The sequence below is a fragment of the Herpailurus yagouaroundi genome, unplaced genomic scaffold (assembly GCF_014898765.1).
Source record: "Herpailurus yagouaroundi ecotype Mexico unplaced genomic scaffold, PumYag 198, whole genome shotgun sequence".
NCBI lineage: Eukaryota > Metazoa > Chordata > Mammalia > Carnivora > Felidae > Herpailurus > Herpailurus yagouaroundi.
In genome coordinates, this window is record NW_024412429.1 from 17,962,065 (window position 1) to 17,982,385 (window position 20,321).

Sequence of the window (20,321 nt, forward strand, 5' to 3'; positions counted from 1 at the left end):
AACAAAAAAGGTAACCATTGGTCACTTGTTGTTTAAAACTCAGGCTCTTGCTTAAAGTAAAGCACGTTATCGCCAAAACAGATTTTTCTTTCCCTTAGTACCAAAACTCTGGTTCTTTCCTTTTACAAAATAGCCACAGGAGTTGGCACGGGGTGCCCAATTGCTAGAAAGCAGGGGACTCCCTGGCTCTCTGCAAGTCCCTTTTGAGGTGGCTGTGAAATTTCTCAGGGAGTGTTTCTGGATCAAAACTGCTCGCTCGGGAGGGGAGAATCACCCAGCTTTTTGAGGCTCTGTGTGTCTGAGAAAGAGATCAGAGTACATGCTAAGAGGCGTGGTGCGAAGGGTTCTGACCAAACCCCGGACGGCAGACCAAGCAGGGCACGTGGAGGCAAGGTCAGGTGCTCAGTATCGTGTCCACACAACTAGAGGAATGAATGCCTCGCTCATCTTCTCAGCCAGCTTTTTGGTGTCACCCAATGACAACACGAATAGAGTTTATAGATTAAAAGAAAACCCATCTTTCTAAAAATCACAGCTTGAAGGAAGAAGTTTGGCCGATTAAAAAGGCAGAGGGCGCTGGGAAAAACTGCAGGCACTTTTATTGCCAGCTAGGAACAGAATGGGGAAAAAATTGCAACTTATTTATATTCATTTATTTATATGGATGATGAATAAGTTAAGGAACACTTCATCTCAAACACAGATTGCTTTTATTTTAGCTAAGCTAATGTTTCAGTTCCATATATATTTTTGAATTTCCATCAATGTCAAACACCATTTTTTTCTTCCTTCTTCTTCTTAAAAAGAAAAAAAAAAAGGATTTACAAGCACTTTTACGGCACTCCAGAAGAGTAGGCTGAAGGTTCATAATAATAATTTTCCTTTTAAAAAACATCCATCAGACCAAAATAAAATCATTTTAATTAACTCCTTCCTGAGTAACTAAAACCTTGGAATGTGCTGAAAGGTTATAATAAATAAGGCAGTCAAAGATCAACCAGCTTAAAATGTATTTTTTTTTAAATTAAACTATGTAAAATGTACAATATATTTCATGAAGTACAAACTGCGTTGGGCTCAGGGCCAAAGAAATCCTGTCATGTGTGCCAATAAATTGATGAAGTGCCTTGACTTTTAGGACGTAGAGACTCTTTGTTGGGGCAAAACAGCATTAAGGCCCTGCAAGTGAATAGGTCAGCATCTCTTGTTGGCGTGGTCTAATGATCACTGCTGACAGTAAAGGCCTTTGAACACACAGCTGGAAGTGCTCGTGTGAACTTGCACTAGGACGATGCATTTTGCAAATGACCAATGGGTCCCGATGTTCTGACGAAAGCAGAGATCACTAAGCCAGTTCCATTTTATTTTCAGAGAGTGAGCCTGCACAGTGTGTAAACTAATGATCATTCTTTATATGCAGTTTCATAGAAATGACTCACAACGTACCAGGCGCTGTTCTTATCTTTTGTTTTTAATAGGACAGCTGTTCTCTGGGTTGCTTTTTAAGGTATGCCTAATGGTAGGGCCCTGGTCTCTCTACACAGGACAAAGGATATTTCCTCTTCTAAGAACATTTTTCTTAATCACGTCTCTGCCCCAGTTCTCTGAGGCAGAAAGGAGGCCCACCAGTGGCCAAATGCTGGACTTTGTGCCTCTGTGGTCCCAGCCTTCACTGGACTCCTGTGGGGTGGAGCCTTCTTAATACATCTCATGATAAAGTAGCTTTAGTGCACACTCGACAGGTTCCAAATGACTTGCTTTATATCTTGGCTACTGTCCAATTTTAGTGAACGAAGAAAAAACTCTAGAGAGAGTTGTTGGTTTCTGAAAAGTAGAAAATGTGTAGCTTGTGTAAAGTCAGTCTTATTTACTATTAAGTACTCCCAACTCACACTCTGCTAGTGCTCTTGAAGGGCTGGCTCTAGGGGAGAAAACATGAAGGAGACAAAATCTGTCACATGTATCCCGTCTGCCACCACCCCCCGCACCCCTGCTTCTCAGCTGGCTGTATGTTATCCACCCAGAAATATATGCGTATCCAGAGCGGGGGGGGGGGGGGGGGCAGTTAAAGATGAAAACATTTCAGCATCCAAAGATCCACGGGGTCATGAGTCGGGGGCAGATGACAGGAGAGGAATGGGGAGAAGAGACATTTCAAGCAACGGAACTGCCCCACAGCTATGCACCACTCTGGGGGCAGACGCCTGCTCATAAAGCTGGTCAGGCAGTCTCTTACCAGAAGCTCTTGCTTCTTGTCTTAATGTCTTAATAGGGGTTCTCAGGAAAGGGCTGCTTCCATAACAAAGGGGGTTGGAGTTTCACCGCTGCCTGAGTAGAACTCAGTACCCCTTTGGACCAAAACCAGGTACCCTTCAAGGGACCAGAAGGTGAAAGACGCCATTATGGTGGGACCCAGCTTGGCCAGGGGTTAGACTATGCATTGTCTGTGGGCAGGCTTAGAACTTCTGCCACAGGAGTCAAATGCCAGAGCTAAACCCGCTCCCGGGTCTCCAGTGAAAACGATGCTGGGGAGAGAGATGCCATGTGGGTACAAAGAACACAACCGAACCAATTTTCTGATGTCACATGGCCTCCAGAGATGCTCGTGCCTACACTTTTCCTTACACGGCAAACAAATTCTTTTCCCTGCTATGCTACTTTTAGATCTGTCAGAATGGTGCTTGGAAATGGAGGGTCTCAATGGAGCTTGCCCTGCACCTTGACCTTGGAAAGTACTCAAGGCTCTGGACTGGTTGGGGGTGTGGCACAAGCTGACTTGCCATTTCAGAGAGAAGTATGCTGCTGTTGGCAAATGTGTCCCCTGAGATGGACCAGAGGCAGAATTCTACCCACGTGGGTGGAAACCACTCATCCAGGGGCATCCTCCCTTTTGAGGTCCTTATCAGTCTTACCTTCCCCTCTTAGACACTTCTAGAGTAGATTCCCTGGTGTCTGAAGTGGTTTTGTATTTCTACCGAATTATGGGTAAGTCTGGGTGTTTCCTACCACTGAGGTAATATCTTTACAAGTCATTTTACAAATGATAAATTATTGGGCTATGGGCTGTATTTCTCCCCCTCCTCTCATTATACTAGAGGGAAAAAAAAGCTATGTTATGATGAACTGCCCTGTGATGGCGCCATCTAGTGTACCTGGGAAGGATCCGGGGAACCAGGAAGACCCAGAATACAGTTAAGAAAGACCCGCAAAACCGGGCATCTCCCAATGACCCCAACATGTGGGAATGTTTTGTTCTTTTTAATGCAACTGAGCATTAATTTAGTCCCTTAAGGATTTTTCTTCCCCCAACAAAAAACTTTCTGGAAAAGGGAGATAAAGCCAGTGGAGGCAACACAGTGCTGGCATCACCTCTTATAAATATCTTCTAGCCACTTCTCGTCATCTTGTTCCTCATCATCGATCGGCTCCTCGGTTTCCAGTGGAGTTGGAATAAAGAACTGGGGTCTCAGAGGGGGCCTGCTGACGTGGGACTTCAGTCCAAACTTGCGTTTCAGCAGGTGGAACTGCTCTTTGACGTAGTGGTAGAACTCATACTCGTATCTCATTCGCTGGTAGAGAATCTGCACGGCCTCGGGGGAGGGGACAGTCTTCTTCACGGTCACAGTCATATTTCCAAGTTTCCTATGCTCTGGAAGAGAACCAGAGTTGCATATGAGCAGTCACCTGTAATGCTTTCGCGCAAAAGGAGTAATGATGTACTCTGCATTATGTACATAATACCGGCAGCTCCTATGGAAGGAGCCTCAGCGTGCAAAGAATGGAAGGGGAAAAGGGTGCCCAACAATATTTAGAAAGATTTCACCTTAACCTAGGTGTTAATATCCACATTAGTTGACTAAACATAAACTACCTGACATTCTTTGCATGGGATGCCAACTATGTAATTTGACCACAATTCAACGAACTACAAATTATACATTCCTTTGAGCAGCAAAATTGACCCATTTTTCCTTTTTTATTTCCTGTTACACACACCAAGGGCTTTCCTTTCAGGAAGAAGCACAGGAAAAAGCTCTCGCCACTTGCCAATCATCTTGCTTTTTCTTTTAAAATATTGCTATGTATTATTGATAGTTTAACTAGATATAAAAGCTATTCGCAGTTCATTATTTCAACAGGGCATTTGTTAAGAAAAATAAAGGGAGAATTGCCAGATTTCTTAAACACAACGTTAACTGTTATAAATTGTGAGGGCTTTTTAAAATATGGTAAATTATAACTAAAATCTGCTTAGTTTTATATTAATGACTAAAAACACAATGTGTTATATATTTACATGTCATGCTTAACAAAAAATGTTATATGCATCATAAAATTTTAAGCTTTTTTTGTTTTGTTTTATTTATTTTTGAGAGAGAGAGAGAGAATGTGTGAGCAGGGGAGGGGCAGAGAGAGAGAGAGAGGGACAGAGGATCCGAAGTGGGCTTTGCGCTGACAGCCGCGAGCCCAATGTGGGGCTCAAACTCACAAATCATGAGATCATGACCTGAGCCAAAGTCAGACATTCAACCAACTGAGCCCCACAGGTGCCCCCAAATTTTAACCCTTTTAAAGTGTACATTTCAGTGGCATTAATTACATTCATAATGTTGTGCAACCATTACCACTATTCCCAAAATTTTCTTATTGCTCCAAACAGAAACTCTGTACTCCCTTCCCCAGGTAACCTCCAATCTACTTTCTGTCAATGAATTTGCCTTTTTTAGGTATCTCATATAAACGGAGCCATATAATAACATGGTCCTTTTATGTCTGGCCTTTTTCACATAGAATCCTATTTTCAAGGTTCATCCATATTGTATACATGTCAGTATATGAATAAATGAATAGTACTCCATTGTATGGATATACCACAATCTGTTTCTCCATCTACTCATTGATGGACACTTGGGCTGTTTCTACTTTTTGGCTACTGTGAAGAGGGCTGCTGTGAACGTTTGTGTACAAGTATTTGTTTGTGTCCCTGATTTCAGTTCTTTTGGGCATATACCAAGAGTGGGATTGAAGGCCTATGGTATTTCTCTGTTTAACTCTTTGAAGAACCACCAAGCTGTCTTCCCCTGTGACTGAACCACTTTGCACGCCTGCTGGCAACGTACAAAGGCTCCAATTTCCCCAGATCCTTTTCTATAATTGTTATTTTAATTAAAAACATTATAGTCATCTCAGTAAGTGTGAATTGGTATCTCGTGGTTTTGATTTTCATTTCACTAATGACTAATGACGCGGAGCATCTTTTTATGTGCTTGTTGGCTATTTGTAGATTTTCTTTGAAGAAATGTCTACTCAAGTCCTTTGCCTATTTTGAAATTGGATTGTTAAAATTTTTGTTGTTGAGTTGTAGTTCTTTATATGTTCCAGATATTCTGCATATATATCAGGTATATGATTTGCAAATATTTTCTCCCCCATCTTAGGCTCTCTTCACTCTGTTGATAGCTATCTTTGATGAATAAAGGGTTTTGATTTAATGAAGACCAATATATCTATTTTTTTCTTTTGTTACCTGTACTGTTATACTAAAAAAAGCACTGCCAAACCCAAGATCATGAAAATTTGCCAGGATATTTTCTTTTATCATCTTACAAACTAAAACTTTTGTCACCAAAGTTGAATAGGTATATTACTCACCGAACATAGCTCCAAATGGCTGGTGCTAAACTTGGATTCACCTGACAGGACAAGGGCCTGTCATTTTTTAGAGTATTTGAGATACTTTCTGAAGCCTCCAATAGCAATTCTAATGAAGAAATTCTTGGAACAATAATGGCCTAATTGAAATAAGGGTGTTGCTTTTCCAGTTGAGTCTTTTGAAAGGTGTAATGCACATTTGGACATATGAGTTCTAGAATCTTTGTTAAAGAATTTGGCATAGTCTCTTCTAAAATGGGTTTCTATGGGGCGTCTGGGTGGCGCAGTCGGTTAAGCGTCCGACTTCAGCCAGGTCACGATCTCGCGGTCCGTGAGTTCGAGCCCCGCGTCGGGCTCTGGGCTGATGGCTCAGAGCCTGGAGCCTGTTTCCGATTCTGTGTCTCCCTCTCTCTCTGCCCCTCCCCCGTTCATGCTCTGTCTCTCTCTGTCCCAAAAATAAATAAAACGTTGGAAAATAAAATAAAATAAAATAAAATGGGTTTCTGATAGAACATTTTATAATGTCTCTCTTCTTTGCAGATATTGGCTATAGCTAATCTGAGGAGAGACATATTAATAGGCGTATCCCTTTGGGTTTTTAAAACACAGAGTTTAAAAAATTGGAATTAGGGGCGCCTGGGAGGCTCAGTCAGTTAAGCGTCCGACTCTGGTTCAGGTCATGATCTCATGGTTTGTGGGTTCGAGTCCCGTATCGGGCTCTGTGCTGACGGCTCACAGCCTGGGTCCTGCTTTGGATTCTGTGTCTCCCTCTTTCTCTGCCCTACCCCCACTCGTGCTCTCTCTCTGTCTCTCAAAAATAAATAAATGTAAAAAAAGACTTTAAAAAAATCGGTACTAAAGACAGACAAGGCACCAAGAGTTTTCAGTTAACACTGAAAGGCACAAAAAACATAACTCCATCGTTTCCAGACTCCTACGATCCCTTCCTCTCAAAGCACTCTAAATTGTGTAGCATTTTGCTATTTCATACCATAAAAAGTATTAGGATTCCTGTGATTTTAACATAAACTCTTCAACTTATTTGGCCCAACCTGGTCTAAAAAGAATATATATAGAATATATATATATAGAGAGAGAGAGAATATATAGAATATATAAAGAACTTTACAAAAATATATATGCTGCAATTAGTGAAACAATTAAGGAAACTGGGCAAAGGGAGTGTGAGGCTAGGAAGGTCAGCACTGGGGATAATGGCTTCCACCTCCCGATCTGGAAGGATCTCCCTAGAGTACTGCTCTTGCCTCTTGCCCCAGTCTCTCTCTCAGGAACCAGGGCCAGAGGGGTTTCTCTGATTGTGCATTTGGGGGAAGGAGTTGAGATGCCATTCCTTCTGGAGAGAGTATGTCTGTCTGCATAGACTTCACACCTTCCTGCAGAGGAGGTGAGGGCTTCCAGCCGTGCCTGGGACTTGGTGGGCAAGTCTGTCTAAGCCAGGATGGAATATGACCAGCCCACTTCTCTGCACATCTAGGCTGCATTCATGTAATATACCCATTCAAGTGATTTGGTAAAGAAGCTGACATTTTCATCTCCACCTGTCTGTCTCCAGCGTCTATTTCTCAATGAATTTAAGAGTTTAAAACCCAGGCAGGGAGACATGGCTGTTATTTACTAGTTCCCCAAATCGCAATATCGAGGGACATAGATAAATGTTATGAAGTACTAAGTACTTGTGCAGGAGGTGGGTTGAGAGTTTGGCCCTAAACTTTCCAACAACCAACAAAGAATTTAACACTGAACTGCTCTTCATTTAAAACAGTCTAGTCACATCCATTCCTGGTTATAAACCATAGAGAAATGCCTGGTATGAATTTTCATAAGAAAAAACTGCAATGAAACTAGTATCATTTTTAGTAACGTCCTTTGAACATACGCAGCCATGAGTTTCCTGGGTGACAGAGAAAAATGGCACACCCCAGGTTCTCAACTTGGGCTTGATCAGGGAATATGCTCCAGGGTAGAGGTTCTTAGCCCGCCTGAAAACCTGATTAAAGCTCATGCTCAGGAAGACAGGGAGGGTATATGGGCTTCTGGAATTTTCCTAAAAATAACACACGGCAAGTATAATCACTGACCACAAAGCCATCCAAGGAAAGTATCCATTGATTTTTTTTTTATTCTAGAACAAGGAAATTTCCTAGACTAGTCTTCAAGATGAGTTGGATGCAAAATGTTGACTTGCTATTAAGGGTGATTAACATCAAGCCAGTAAAATTTTGAAGCTTTTAACAAAACGATAGTATGTGAAGGAGCTACACATTCCCTCCTTTGGTTAGGATTAGGTAACTGGGCCAACTGTTGTAAAGCTACTCCTGGCTCATCCCAACCGACTCTCTTCCCTGTATGCTTTCCTCTATTGCCGAGGATGGGCGAGTGGGTGGGTGGGCAGAGTAGGCAGCCGTCTGTCGGAACTGACACAGTGTCACTTAAGCACAAGTGAAAAGAACCAGGGTCTATCCGCGTCATTAATGAATTGATTTGGCAAGAGATGATGACAGTCGCAGCTGAGCCTGATCCCTTCCGGTGCATTGTTATAAGAAGAGCTACACTGAATGAGCACCATGGTCATCCACTCTCCTTCTGATCGCTCCCTCTCAGTTCCCCAGACCCAGACCTCTTACCCCGCCCGTCCTTGAAATGCCAGTGCTCCCGGGTGCTGGTCCAGCCTTTCCCCCTCCTCCTTCCTTACTCTCTGGTGGTGTCATCCAACCCTCTACCCTTAGTTTTCATAATACTGTGGACGCAAACCCAAATGTTTATGTAAAATGATCGCAGCTTTCCTCTTCCCCTTTTGTTTTCCACAAAGCTGCCAAATTCAAAAGGAAGGTTAATGACACTGCCAGAGGATGGTGTCCTGGTCAGAAATTAAGAGCCCTGCTTTGTGAGAGAAGAAACAGGTTCAGATTCAACCAACATTGACATGAGTACCTATTAGAGGTTTGGATTATGCCCATATGCATGTTGTTTTTAAAAATATTTTCAACCACCCTATGAGGCGCTCTGACCCCCATTTTGCAGATGGGGAGATAAAAGCTCTGGGAGATTAAATGACTTACCCAGGGTCTCACTGCTAGTGAGTAAGTGACTGAGCTGGAACCTGAGCCCGGACCTCCTATTTGTGTTGAGGTTTCCACTAAGTACCGGGCCATAACCAGTGAAGCTTTCATGAGCCTGTAGAAAATTATCACCTTCACATGGAAAGACTAGAGGGAAGTTTGCCCTGTATAGTTAGTCGAGAATTTCTAAAATCACATTTCAAAGACATATGGTTATGTGTCTTGCTGTCCAATAATCAGTGCTATGGAAAAGTCATTTCATTGCTAAGTGTTCCACATTTTTGTAAAATGCCAGACTTTCCCTCCAAACCAAACAAAGCTACGTGAACTGTGGAATCAGTCTCTCTCCAGATTGCCCTAATAGCAGTTCTAGAGGAAGTTGTTAGGAATTTTTGGAGACTCTTCTTATTTCAGCCACCAAACAATCATGCTGTAAGAATCTACACTTATTATTAGCATCCTCTGGGAAGTGAAGTTGCCCTCGTCAGGAGGGCACATACTGTAGAACGTAACCACAGGAAGTGAAGACCTACCCTACGAGTGGCCTTTGCTTTGAAACTAGCGGGAACTGAGAGAGGACTTCAAGGGGCTCATGTCTCTGGTCCCCACTGGTGAACAGTTCAGAAGGAGGAGACAAATTCAGGGCTCCTTCCATTAGGGCAGGCCCAGCAAGAAGGCAGCCTGGGATCTGACTGGCAGGCTGTGTGATTTGGCCCACGAGCTATTTTTTTTTTTTTAGAAATTGACTTAGTTGTTGTTAAGACTTGGTGTATTTCACATGGAAATCTGGATTTCTGGCTTCTCTCAAAGTGAGGCAAGATTCTTCTGGAGCTGAGTGTGGCTGAGTGTGGCTGTGCACCCCTCCTCCCCCTCCCACCCCACCCCCCCCAACCCACCGAGAGAGGTCAGTGCTCGTCATTTTGTTCCAGACCCCAAATGCCAGTTGATTCTTTTATGTTACTTCCTTGGCTGCTATTAAAAAAAAAAAAAAAAAAAAAAAAATGGAGTTTTATGCTTCTGCTTTAAAGGTTTTAAAATTCTGGGTTTCATGAACCCAGGAAGCAAGTGCTCTATGTCAAAATGAAGGCTTCAATTATGCCTCGTTCATGTGTCCGATGTTGTCTTCCTTTTTTTTTCTGCCAATATTGACTGAATAACTTTTCTGCACCAGGCATGGGAGATATAAGCAACGAATGGGACTTTACCATCATCATCAGCTGCATCACTATGCATTTTTGAGAGAGCTTTCTCAGTGCAAAGAACTTGAGAATTTGAACGTGCACTTGATCCTTACAAAAACCCCAGTGAGGCCGGCTCTCCTATTATCACCATTTTACAGATGTGACCTTGGAATTTAGTCACTTGTTCAAGTTCACATGGCTGTAAGTGGAGAAGCCAGAAGTTGGATCTGGACAGTCTGGCAACTGAGCCCAGGCTCTTGACCTCTCTCTCACATTGTTTATGGCCAAATGGAGCTTGTGGTCATGGGGGAGAATCTCTTCTCATGGGCTTGCTCATGATGGGTGCTAATAGGGCATTTCATTCTGGTTTGTTGCATCGTGTCAACATTTTCTTTCCTTGGTCAGAAATCCCTCATGGAGAGATCAAGCTTAATGTGCTTGTCTCAGATACCCTGCATGGAGATGGGTCTCTCATAACGACTGTTTGACTATTTGATCATGAAGATCTGCTGTGTGTGCAGGTCTGAGAGTAAGGTGTGTGTGTGTGTCTGTGTGTGTGTTTCAACCAAAAGATGGAAAACTTTTAGTTGGCCCCTGAGGCACTATGAAACTTCTGAAAACATTTCCCCTGGATGTTTCCCCCCCCCCCCCCACATCCCCACCATCTCATCTAGCTGTTCTAATGGAGCTTGTTATGCTGAGAGTGCCCTGGAGAAGGGTGGCCCCCCATGTATCTTTATATTTCCACAGCTCAGCACCTAGGGGAACACAGCACCCTCCACACATGTTGTTGAAGGAATGAAAGAAACCAACAGAAGGAGGAGGGTGTTGTCAGACCGAAAAAGGCTTGGCTGTGCCTTTCAGGTGCAGATAGAGCCAAGTGGGAACAAAGGCCATATCCGGATGTTCTTAATCAAAAACTCCCAAGAGGCCCACGAATGCTGGGTCCTCAGCAGGAAACAGCTTACCCTTACATGGGGGAACTTTCATCTCCCACTGGGGTCTATAATTTCCAGTGTTTAGCTTTGTGGTTCAGTTGCTTTTTTGGAATGATAGTGCTGACCAAGTCAGGGTTTGCTGTTCCTGTTCTGTAATTAATCGATACGTTTTGGCAAAGAGAAGCTGTGGTTTCGGGATGTTTTTGAATTTTTTTTTTTTTCATTTTTCTTATTTACTTTTAGGGAGTGGCAAAGGCTCCCCTTAAGTATTTTCATAACTGCAGAAGACTTCCTCAAAGTAGGCATTGGTTTTTGAGCGGTAAAATGATCGCAAGGGAAAACAAACAAAAATCAACCTCTGACCTTTTCATTTCACTAGCAAAATAAAGATTGTTTTTCCTTACAGACATGTCCAAAGTCACCACAGAGTCAGGACTCTGTGGGGACAGACTTTTTTAGGCTCCCAGACTCTACTCTCTCTGAGGGGTGGTGGTAAAGACCCTCTTGCTGGGGCCCTGAATGGGGGTCCTTTTTATATTGCTGGCCCCCAATAACATAAACATCTATAGTTGGTCATCCAATGCCAGTAGAGAAAAAAAAACCCCAAGACTATAGGGCCAGAATGGAGATTGCTGAGTTGAGTCAGCTTTCTGCATTATTAAAGCTTTATAGATAGTGGTGCAAGCAACTCAGACCTTCCCCTACCCCACTCTCCCCACAGGTCATCAGAATGGCATGCCCTTCTTTGCACAGAGTTCCATGGATTCATGCATTTTCACACGGCCTTTCATTGCCTCACGCATTCCTCAGAGCAATCCATTTTACCTATAATCCCCAGGGCTTCAGAGTTCACAAGACTTGCTCAAGGTTGTATGACCAGTAAGTGACTGTCCTGAGACTAGAAAGCAGGCTTTCTGATTCCCAGCCCAGCACCTTTTTGCTACATCACCGGCTGTTAATTTCCAAATTGAGTGGAAATCTATAACCACCCACTTCTCCTTGCCCTGTGTGTACTCTGGCATTAAGGGGACGGGTTGAAAAGAAGGGCTTGAGTGTTTTAAGTCAAGGGGAACGCTTTGGTAAGTCTGGGAGGATCTGGTGAAAAACTCACAAGCCAGCAGAAATGTTTGCAGACCGAAAGAGACTGTATCTTTTTCATTTTTAGCTCCCCAGCACCCAGCTCCACACCTGGCTCATAATGACCATCCATAAAGATTTGTTGATTTGAAAGCTGTACGTTAAATCCATCTGTAAGACCGGATTAACCCAAAGGGCAACTTTTGGTGTTGATTGTACATTTGTTGTTTCACTACATTCGTTCCTTAGAAGAGGGTCCTTCCAGATCAAACTTTCCATTTCTAGAAATCAGATTTCTTTAGGATGGGCTCATATAGGTATTTAGGATTGCAGGTTGCTCTGGGAAGGCAGTGGTATTTGCTTTTCTTAGCCACTCTCTTGGAGAACACTATGCTATGGTGACAGATTGCTTACATACACTTGGCAAAGCTTAAGAAATACTGTGATAAGGGACATCTGCCACAAACGTAAATACCCACGTGGGAACACATAATACATGCTAAAACCTTGTAGCTAATGCATTTATGTCACGTGTATTATATACTATGGCCATGCAGTAAAGAAACCCCAACACTGTTGGAGCAGCAAACGTCTATGTGACCTACTTTTGCTATATCAATGCAGTTCAATGACTGAATTCGCCATCGTTTTTGATGCTTTTTAATGCTGTTTCTCCATTTGCAAAAGCAAGTATTTCATTTAGTAGTAAAACATTCCATCAGATCACATGCACTTGACCCAACTTGCAAGGGCTTTGCTGTGGATATAGTTTGAATTGTGGCTCTTTGACCACTCTTGAATGCTCCCTGGTGGAAAAACTTAGGGCAGGACACAGGGAGTATCCCCTGAAAGCTGGTATCTCAGGGAAAGGACTGCAAAGGAAAAGTTCTTTGGTGCCCTTGGAAACACACCTCCACTCAGCACCAAGTGCATCCATCCACAGAGAACGCATATGCCAACGAAGGCGTTATGGTTCAGTTTCCCAACTCGCTGCTCCTCCCCCTCCCCACAAGGAACTCCTGAGCAAATACTGGGAGTTTAACTTCTGAACGTGATGATAAATATCATTCCCCAGTAGCCCATCTGTATGCAAGATTGAGCAGTGACAGGCACAACGCCCCCCAACAGGGCCTCAAGCTGAAGCCATGAATAGATTTTGCTTGACTGCCTGAGATCTAGACATTTTTGCAAAAGCAGTGGCTCTTTCTACCTCTGCTGCATTGACATTATGTTTGGACTGGTTCATAATCTTCAGAACTCTCAAAAATCCCTCTAATGTAAATAAAAAGGAAATCACAGAGCTGCCCCATGAAGTCCCCCTTCCCACCTCTCTTCATCTGTCACACAGGCATAATGGAAAAACGATGTAGCCCTGGCTCTGGGCCAAAATAAACAATCTGGAAATACTGTGTAAACCCAGCTGCTGCACCGGAGGACAGAGGCCTCACTTTATGACCTCCAAGATGGTTAACCATATGCAAAATAACAAAACCTCACCACGGGCTTGCAGTCTGTTCTGATGCTGAGCTGGTTTGGGCATTCCTTCCCTTGATCCAAGCAAATGCACACGCCACACTGACCAAAGCCCCCTTGCCCCATCAATCTGGTCCTGTTTGAACTTGGTCCAGGGGAGATTATGTGCAAGAAATGAATACAAGTTGAGTAACAACCAGAAGTGGGACCAGATTTTATCACCGAATGAAAAGAAGCGTCATCAAAAGATAGGCATCAATTCTTTGGCTTCAGGGGAGTTGAGTGGTAATCAACCAGGAGGTCCTGCTGTTCTAAGCAGCCCTCTGTCTAAAAAACTGTGGTGTACTAACCTCAGGTTAGATTACATTTAGAAATGTCTAGCACACATGGGATGAGGCATGCGTTCTCAGGGGACAGGTATGATGACAGTCACCGGTCAGGTGCAGTGAGCTGGGGCATTTAGTGCTGTCCTCAGACAGCATGGTGGGTCCACATCCCAGGGCCACTCCTGCCGAGCCCCGCATCGAGCCAGCTGCCCCCCAAAACCGTGTGAACATGATGTTTGTCACAGATAGAGTAACCTCATTTCCTGAATTATATAGGGAGGCCACACAGTTCAAACACATGTGGTTCCCTGGCAGCTGCCTTCACCGGAAATGAATGTATGTCACTGTGGCGTGCAGCGATGTGCTGGGTTGACAGAGCCGGCGTTTGATTTGCCATTTGGATGATCGATGGCATGTTAAAACCAGCTTCTTGGAGGTATGGCAATTAGGGGAGAAAAGAACAAAAAGCACTTCATGCCTGACTCGGTGCTTGGGGTTGGTAAAGTAAACAGAGAGATTTTTTTTCTTTCTCTTTTTTACCATCTCCTTTTTAGATCTGGAAATATAATTAATTGAAAAATAAATTGAGATCCCTTTGAATTTCAAGGGAACCTTTTCTCTGTGCAGCCAAGGGAAGGTTACATGATTGGCTTTTTCTTTTTTTTTTTTAAGGCCAGAAAGTGCTAGACCCCTTTGATGAAAGAGAATGAAGCCTTTTTAATGCTTCCAATTTGCTTTGAATTTTGGAAGCAGGAGCACAACAAAGGGAACCAGGAAGAAAAGTAATTGGCCTGTGTGGGATGGGTCACAAGGGCCCACAAAAGTCAAGGCACTGGCCCCCTTTGGAAAGAAAAATGGGGACGAATCCTGCAAGGAGACGTGTTTTTACAGAAACATTGCATAGTCGGGTTCCAACCCCGTCAAATCTTGAGGTGGGGTGGCCCATCAGGGGGGTTTCCACGTTATTTGCCTTTGTGTTCCAACTCCTCACTACTTATCCTCCAAATCTGCTGAAGTTGCTGGGGGTGGTAATTAGTTATTCTCTTACCCGGCCTTCTTTGGCTCATTTGAATCTGCATGAAGCACCTACTAAGCACCAAGCATGATTCCAGGGAACAAGAGAGCTGCTAAACGTTGGAAACACAGGTTCCCTCTTCCAGGAGGAAGAGTAAACAATAAAGAGAATAACAAACGTACTCTCTTCCAGTCATTTCTCAAGCAGTCTCAAAATCCCATCCTTAGAGGAGGGAAGCAAAGGGGGGTCGGACCCAAAAGGGATGGGTGTTGAGGGCTACCTTTGCGTCCTTCTGTGGGGCCAAGTGAACACTTGGCTGGACAAACGTAATGTGTCGTGAATCAACTGGCCAGGCCGACGCCTGCAGAGATGGGGCCCTTGGAACCTGCATTTCTTGTTAGTACCCTAGCTGATTTGGTTGCGGGAGCTGTCCAACCACAAACAGGTCCTCAAGCTTAGAAGTAAACACGTCAGAACTGGAAGAGGTATCAGAATTCATCCCTTCCTGTCCAGACACGCACGTACTGCCGCTTAATCAGCCTGGGGGCGGCCTCAGTGCCCACTGGGGTCTGCTGGCTCCAGTTCCCCACTCTCCCTGGTTCACTGGGCAGAGGACAATTCGTTCCCGTTACCTTTCTCCCCAACTTTGGCATCACGCCCCAAATCATCAAAAAGCTGCTCTATTTTTTTTGAAAGTGTATACCACCCTAGTTATACACGCATGCATTGCCCAGCATGGCATTTGGTCATTAAAAAAACGGCTTGGGCATGAGAATGGCAATAACAGAGGCCTTATTTTCACAGCAACGACTGAACCACGATACTGGAAAATATCTACTTAAAAACATCTTGTTGGAAGACTTACTATGGCATTATTAATAAAACGCATTTCTTTGTTGCAAATAACGTTTTCATCTGAAATTATTAAGAAACACATTTTTGTTACTTTTCATGTCTTTGTTACTTTACTTGGAATCACATTATGATGAGTGATGGTCAAGTGGACTTACCTGAACAAAGAAGATCAAGCAAAACACTAACCCAGCAGTTCTGCCCAAATTTCTTTGGCATCTGACAATCTCCTAAGTTCTGCTTTTACTTTATATGCAAGATTCTTCTTTCTATCCCTCACGGTCTGTATGGTGTTAGCAGGTCTAGGCAGTTGTTTTGTACACACACACACACACACACACACACACACATCCCTTCTTTGACAGGGAAAAGGCCCTCCTCTGGAATCACGCTGCATTGTCCAAATCTAGTCTCAATGATGTTGAAGCCAACTGTTAACACACATGGCCACTGTGGGCACTCCAGAGATGGTAAAACACCCACAGGACAGTTCTTGTCTCCTTTAAAAATTTCGCTCCATTATTTTTTCTCTCTGGTGTTTCATATAGATCAAGCTACCTATCTAGTTATATAGAGGGCTATCATAAAGTCCTTGGGGAATTTATAAGCTTTTAGCTTTAAATCTTAATTCTTAGGCAACTTATAATTTAAAAATTCATTTTGTCTGGTTATTATGTACCTAAATATATACATACCATATAGACACATATACTTACACGTATGTACATGCACACATATGCAAACAATAGAGGGTAACGTTTTTGGAAAAAGATTTAAAAAAAGATCAAATGACTTTAAATCAAGCCATATTTATTACTATAATAATACATTTCCTTTTAGTCTTTTTCTTATTTATGCACGTGAATTGTAAAATAGATCTCTGCTATAAACATGATTAAGTTTCAGAGTTTCATATTATTTTAAAAATTAACTGATCATAAGCATTTGCTTATAGTATTAATTATTCCAAGTCATATTTTGCAGTGTGTTTTTATGTGCTCCACTGGTAGCCTTATAGATCACATAAACAGTTTGCTACTGTTAGATAATTGAGTTGGTTTTTAGCCTCTATGACTCTCAATAATATGAGATAAACAACCTTGCTCATAAGTGATCATGTGCCTTTTTCCTTATCTAGCGTAAATGGCAGCTTTAGATATAGAGGGGTGAACTTTCTTTTCATGGCTTGATAAGGGTTTCAATTCTGACAGTTTTAAGACACCATTTACTTTCTTTTGTCAGGGATCCTGCAATTCATATAATGCAATTCTCCTAAATTTTAAGACATTTTCTTTAATGTTGCCTGACATTAATCTAACTATAACCTAACTTACTAAATCTTAACACACACAGGGCTTTTTGAAGATCCTGTAACTACTGTTTGTGAGAATACAAAGTACCATAGCACTTAATACGGGAACACAGTTGCTTGTAAAACATTTCATGCACAAGAAATTCTTGGTAAATTTTATCATATGATGTGTATAATGACTATTTAATAGTTGCTTGTTCTTGGGATTCTATGAACTGGGATCTCAGCGCTATCACAAAACCTACATTTTTCCTTTTTATAGTTCATTCTAGATACATTTTATTTGCGAGAATATAGTCTATTTCTTTGTCGTTATTTTGACATTGTATTTATCACAATGATCAGCTCTGATGAGAAAACCAAAGGTGAGTCCCAATCACCAGCAACCTGGATGTTTTCTCTGGAATGTTAAACACGGTGAGATTTTGATAAACCCTTGAAGGGCTTTGAATGAAGTCGCTGTTCATGGAGGCCAAACATGTAGATAAGTGAGATATTTAACCTCTTGCCCAGGCATTAAGAAGTTAGGTTACTAAGAGGTGCTACTCAAAATAACCATTCCCAAGTCAGGAAAGTGTGAAATGAAGTTCCAAGGAGGCTGTCAATCGCACTGGGGAAGTCTGCTATGTTACTCTGAAATTAAGTGCACTTCATCTAGGCAATCTGCAGCACACTGGTAGGGCCAGGTCTTGGGAGGATGTAAATGAATGGTCCCGTCTCTTCCTTCTCTCCGTGTTGGAAGTCAGATTTTCAACTGCGTGCTCTATAAGAACAGTGTGTATATCGAAAAATATATCCAAATGGTTTGGCTTTAGGCAAAACCCTAAGAAAGAAGCGTGAGATGAAGCCGCAACCTGTCCATTTGTACGGGAGGTCCATCTGTTCAATCAAGGGAAGTTTGAAATTGAGAGGCTCACACTAGTGGATACCAAGAAGACCATCTGAGAGGGAAATGCATGGGCACCATGGCTACTACTTTAAAGAACAGTGGGAAACACTTGATAGGAACATTTAAATGTTCCAGACATATTAAAATTCACAAATGTAGTCTGGCAAGAACAAGATAATGCTTTTCATCATATGTTTTTGAAAGACTTGGTGGTGGTAGAAACTTGTTCTTGTAACTGGAACTTGCCCATAAAAAGATGGCAGGCTAGAAGTAGCAAGTTTCGAGAGAAGCCATTTAGGGTAGCAGTTGCTCTCAGAAAGAGGTGGTGAGTGAGGGAGGGGTGTTTTTATTGAGGTAGAATAGAAATTTAAACTCTCTCTGATGAGAAAAGTTAAGCTCTTTCTTTCTTCTGATAGATGAAAGAAAAAAGGGAGGAACATTGGCACGTGCTAGGCGTTAGATCAACAGCAGCTATAAACGAAGATGGTTGGGTGATGTCTTGAGGTGAACTTTCATGGCCAATGGCTGACAGAGACCGCAGAAACCTGTGACGTGGGATGGAAGGGAGAGGACAACTTCCAGGAAACTTCTGATGGCACATGAGCCTGACCCTGTGTAGGTAGGCACCAGCCTTCTTCTTAGATAAGGTAGGGGTGGGATGCGGGGGTGATACTAAAAAGAAACAATCTACCAATGATGGGATGGCCACGCTGTGGATTAGAAGCTGCCGAGGAAGAGGTCCTAATGCTTTTAAGAAATGTGCTCATAGCTACCATTAGGTTCTATCAGGACTGATTCACTTTAGAAACGGCTTTAAAGACAGGTGGGGGAAGGGCCAGGAGAACAGGCGTACTGAATGACATTCAAGACATTTTTAAACTTTTGTTCAAAGGATGGAAAATCAAAGATGTTTGAAGGAGAAAAATCAACAAACGGAAAAGCTGTAACCCATTACATTTTAGTTTTACTGGGCCGTGAAATGAAGTGTCATGATGTTCTAAAAACAACAACCCGACCGTGTAAAATTGAATAAGTGAGTTGGCATTAAGTCCATACCGTATTTTCATCTCATTTTGATATAAGAATAGAAACTGGTTCGTTATGTCATAGTCCTCCTGTTCAAATCATACACGGTTAAGGAAATATTTGAAAACTTTCGAATGGCTCCTACATTCTAGCAAAACCATACATACATAGACAGGCTGGTTGATTTATGGCTTTCCATTAACCTTTACTCTCCAATGGCTTTTACCAAATGATTTATTTACTTGCTCTATGCTGAGGTAACCTCCTGGCTGGACTGTCTGTCATCCTTATAGCTCAGAGGCTGAGGGACTGAGCTCCCTCACTAACACATCTCTTGAATTTCTGTGTGGGTTGTGGGTTCTCATACGGTGGAATGAGGAGGCCTGGGTTCAGCTTTAAAATGGTCCTCCTTTCCCGCCAATTCTCTTTGGAAAAAAGAAAAGAACGAATGACAATTTCTGACCCACTGGATAACGTATATGAAATAATAATGTGAAATAACATTATTTCAAGTCTTGGCCAGCTCTGTGTCTCTGCTTCACCTTCCTCTTGTTTTACTGGCCAACTTCCCTTCTTAGCTTACAAAATGAATCTGCTCAATGTCACCCGAAAGAGCAAGTTTTCAAAAGAAGACCTGAATGAAATGATTAGCTTTCCCGTTAAGCACGGGTGTCTCCCTTGACCCCAGCGGGTTAGATGTAGCCGGGTCTCTGGAATCCCAAGGAATTGTAAAGACAATGCCGGTGTTTATACTGACCTCCTTTATTAGCTATGAGCTCAAGGAGGTGATGGGGTTGAATATCAAAGGTTGTGGAAACGTGCTAATAGGGATGAACGTGTCCCTCTTGAAAACTTTTACAGCATTTCTACCACAAGAGATTACATTTGAATTTAATGCTACTTAACTCAATTGTCACTCCTTGGGTTTTACTGGTGACAATAAAGTGGAGAATTGGAGGCTAGTGAAAGTCCTTTGGCTCTTCTTTGGGTAGATTTAATCCCACTCTCCTTTTCTGAACGTTGCCAAATTTTCTGGAGCGTAACAACTTGTTTTTCTCTCCTTCTATTTGAATCCCACAAGGTCCAAAGCTGTAGAGTGTGGGAGCTGCTGGGCATGGTGGGGATGGGGTGAGAATAGGGCGGGGAGTCACTCCTGCTCTCAAATCCTGCTAGAGCCCTGGGCAGGGGTGATGAATCATGAAAGGCAAGCCACTGTCCCCTCTCTCAAGTCCATGGCAGTGATCAGCACGAGGCTCAGCCTGACAATCCTTGTGCCTGTGATTCTGGCTGCCGTGACCGACTGCGCCCCAACTCGTGCTTTTTCACTGACCGCGTGTACACCAATGAAGCAATAGTACACCAACGATTCCGGAAGACTTTTAGACATCCTTGCCCTCTGTGCATTCCCTGAGGTAGTTAGACGCAATTCTTTGATAAGTTAATGGTTGCAACTGAGCGCACAATTCTCTCCATGTACCTAGAATGTTTATGAAGAAATTA

General features: G+C 42.8%; 1 protein-coding gene across 1 annotated transcript in view; it reads right to left on the reverse strand.

Annotated features, from left to right (window-relative positions):
• Positions 1–577: 577 nt before the first annotated feature.
• UST (uronyl 2-sulfotransferase) overlaps positions 578–20,321 on the reverse strand; it is a 304,894-nt gene continuing 285,150 nt past the window's right edge. Inside the window, exons 8-9 of the mRNA XM_040448924.1 lie at positions 3,370–3,649; positions 578–1,824 (exon numbers count right to left, since the gene is read on the reverse strand). Of these exons, the coding sequence (XP_040304858.1) occupies positions 1,725–1,824; positions 3,370–3,649 (380 nt within the window). The 3' untranslated portion in view covers positions 578–1,724. The remainder of the gene's footprint in view (positions 1,825–3,369; positions 3,650–20,321) is intronic.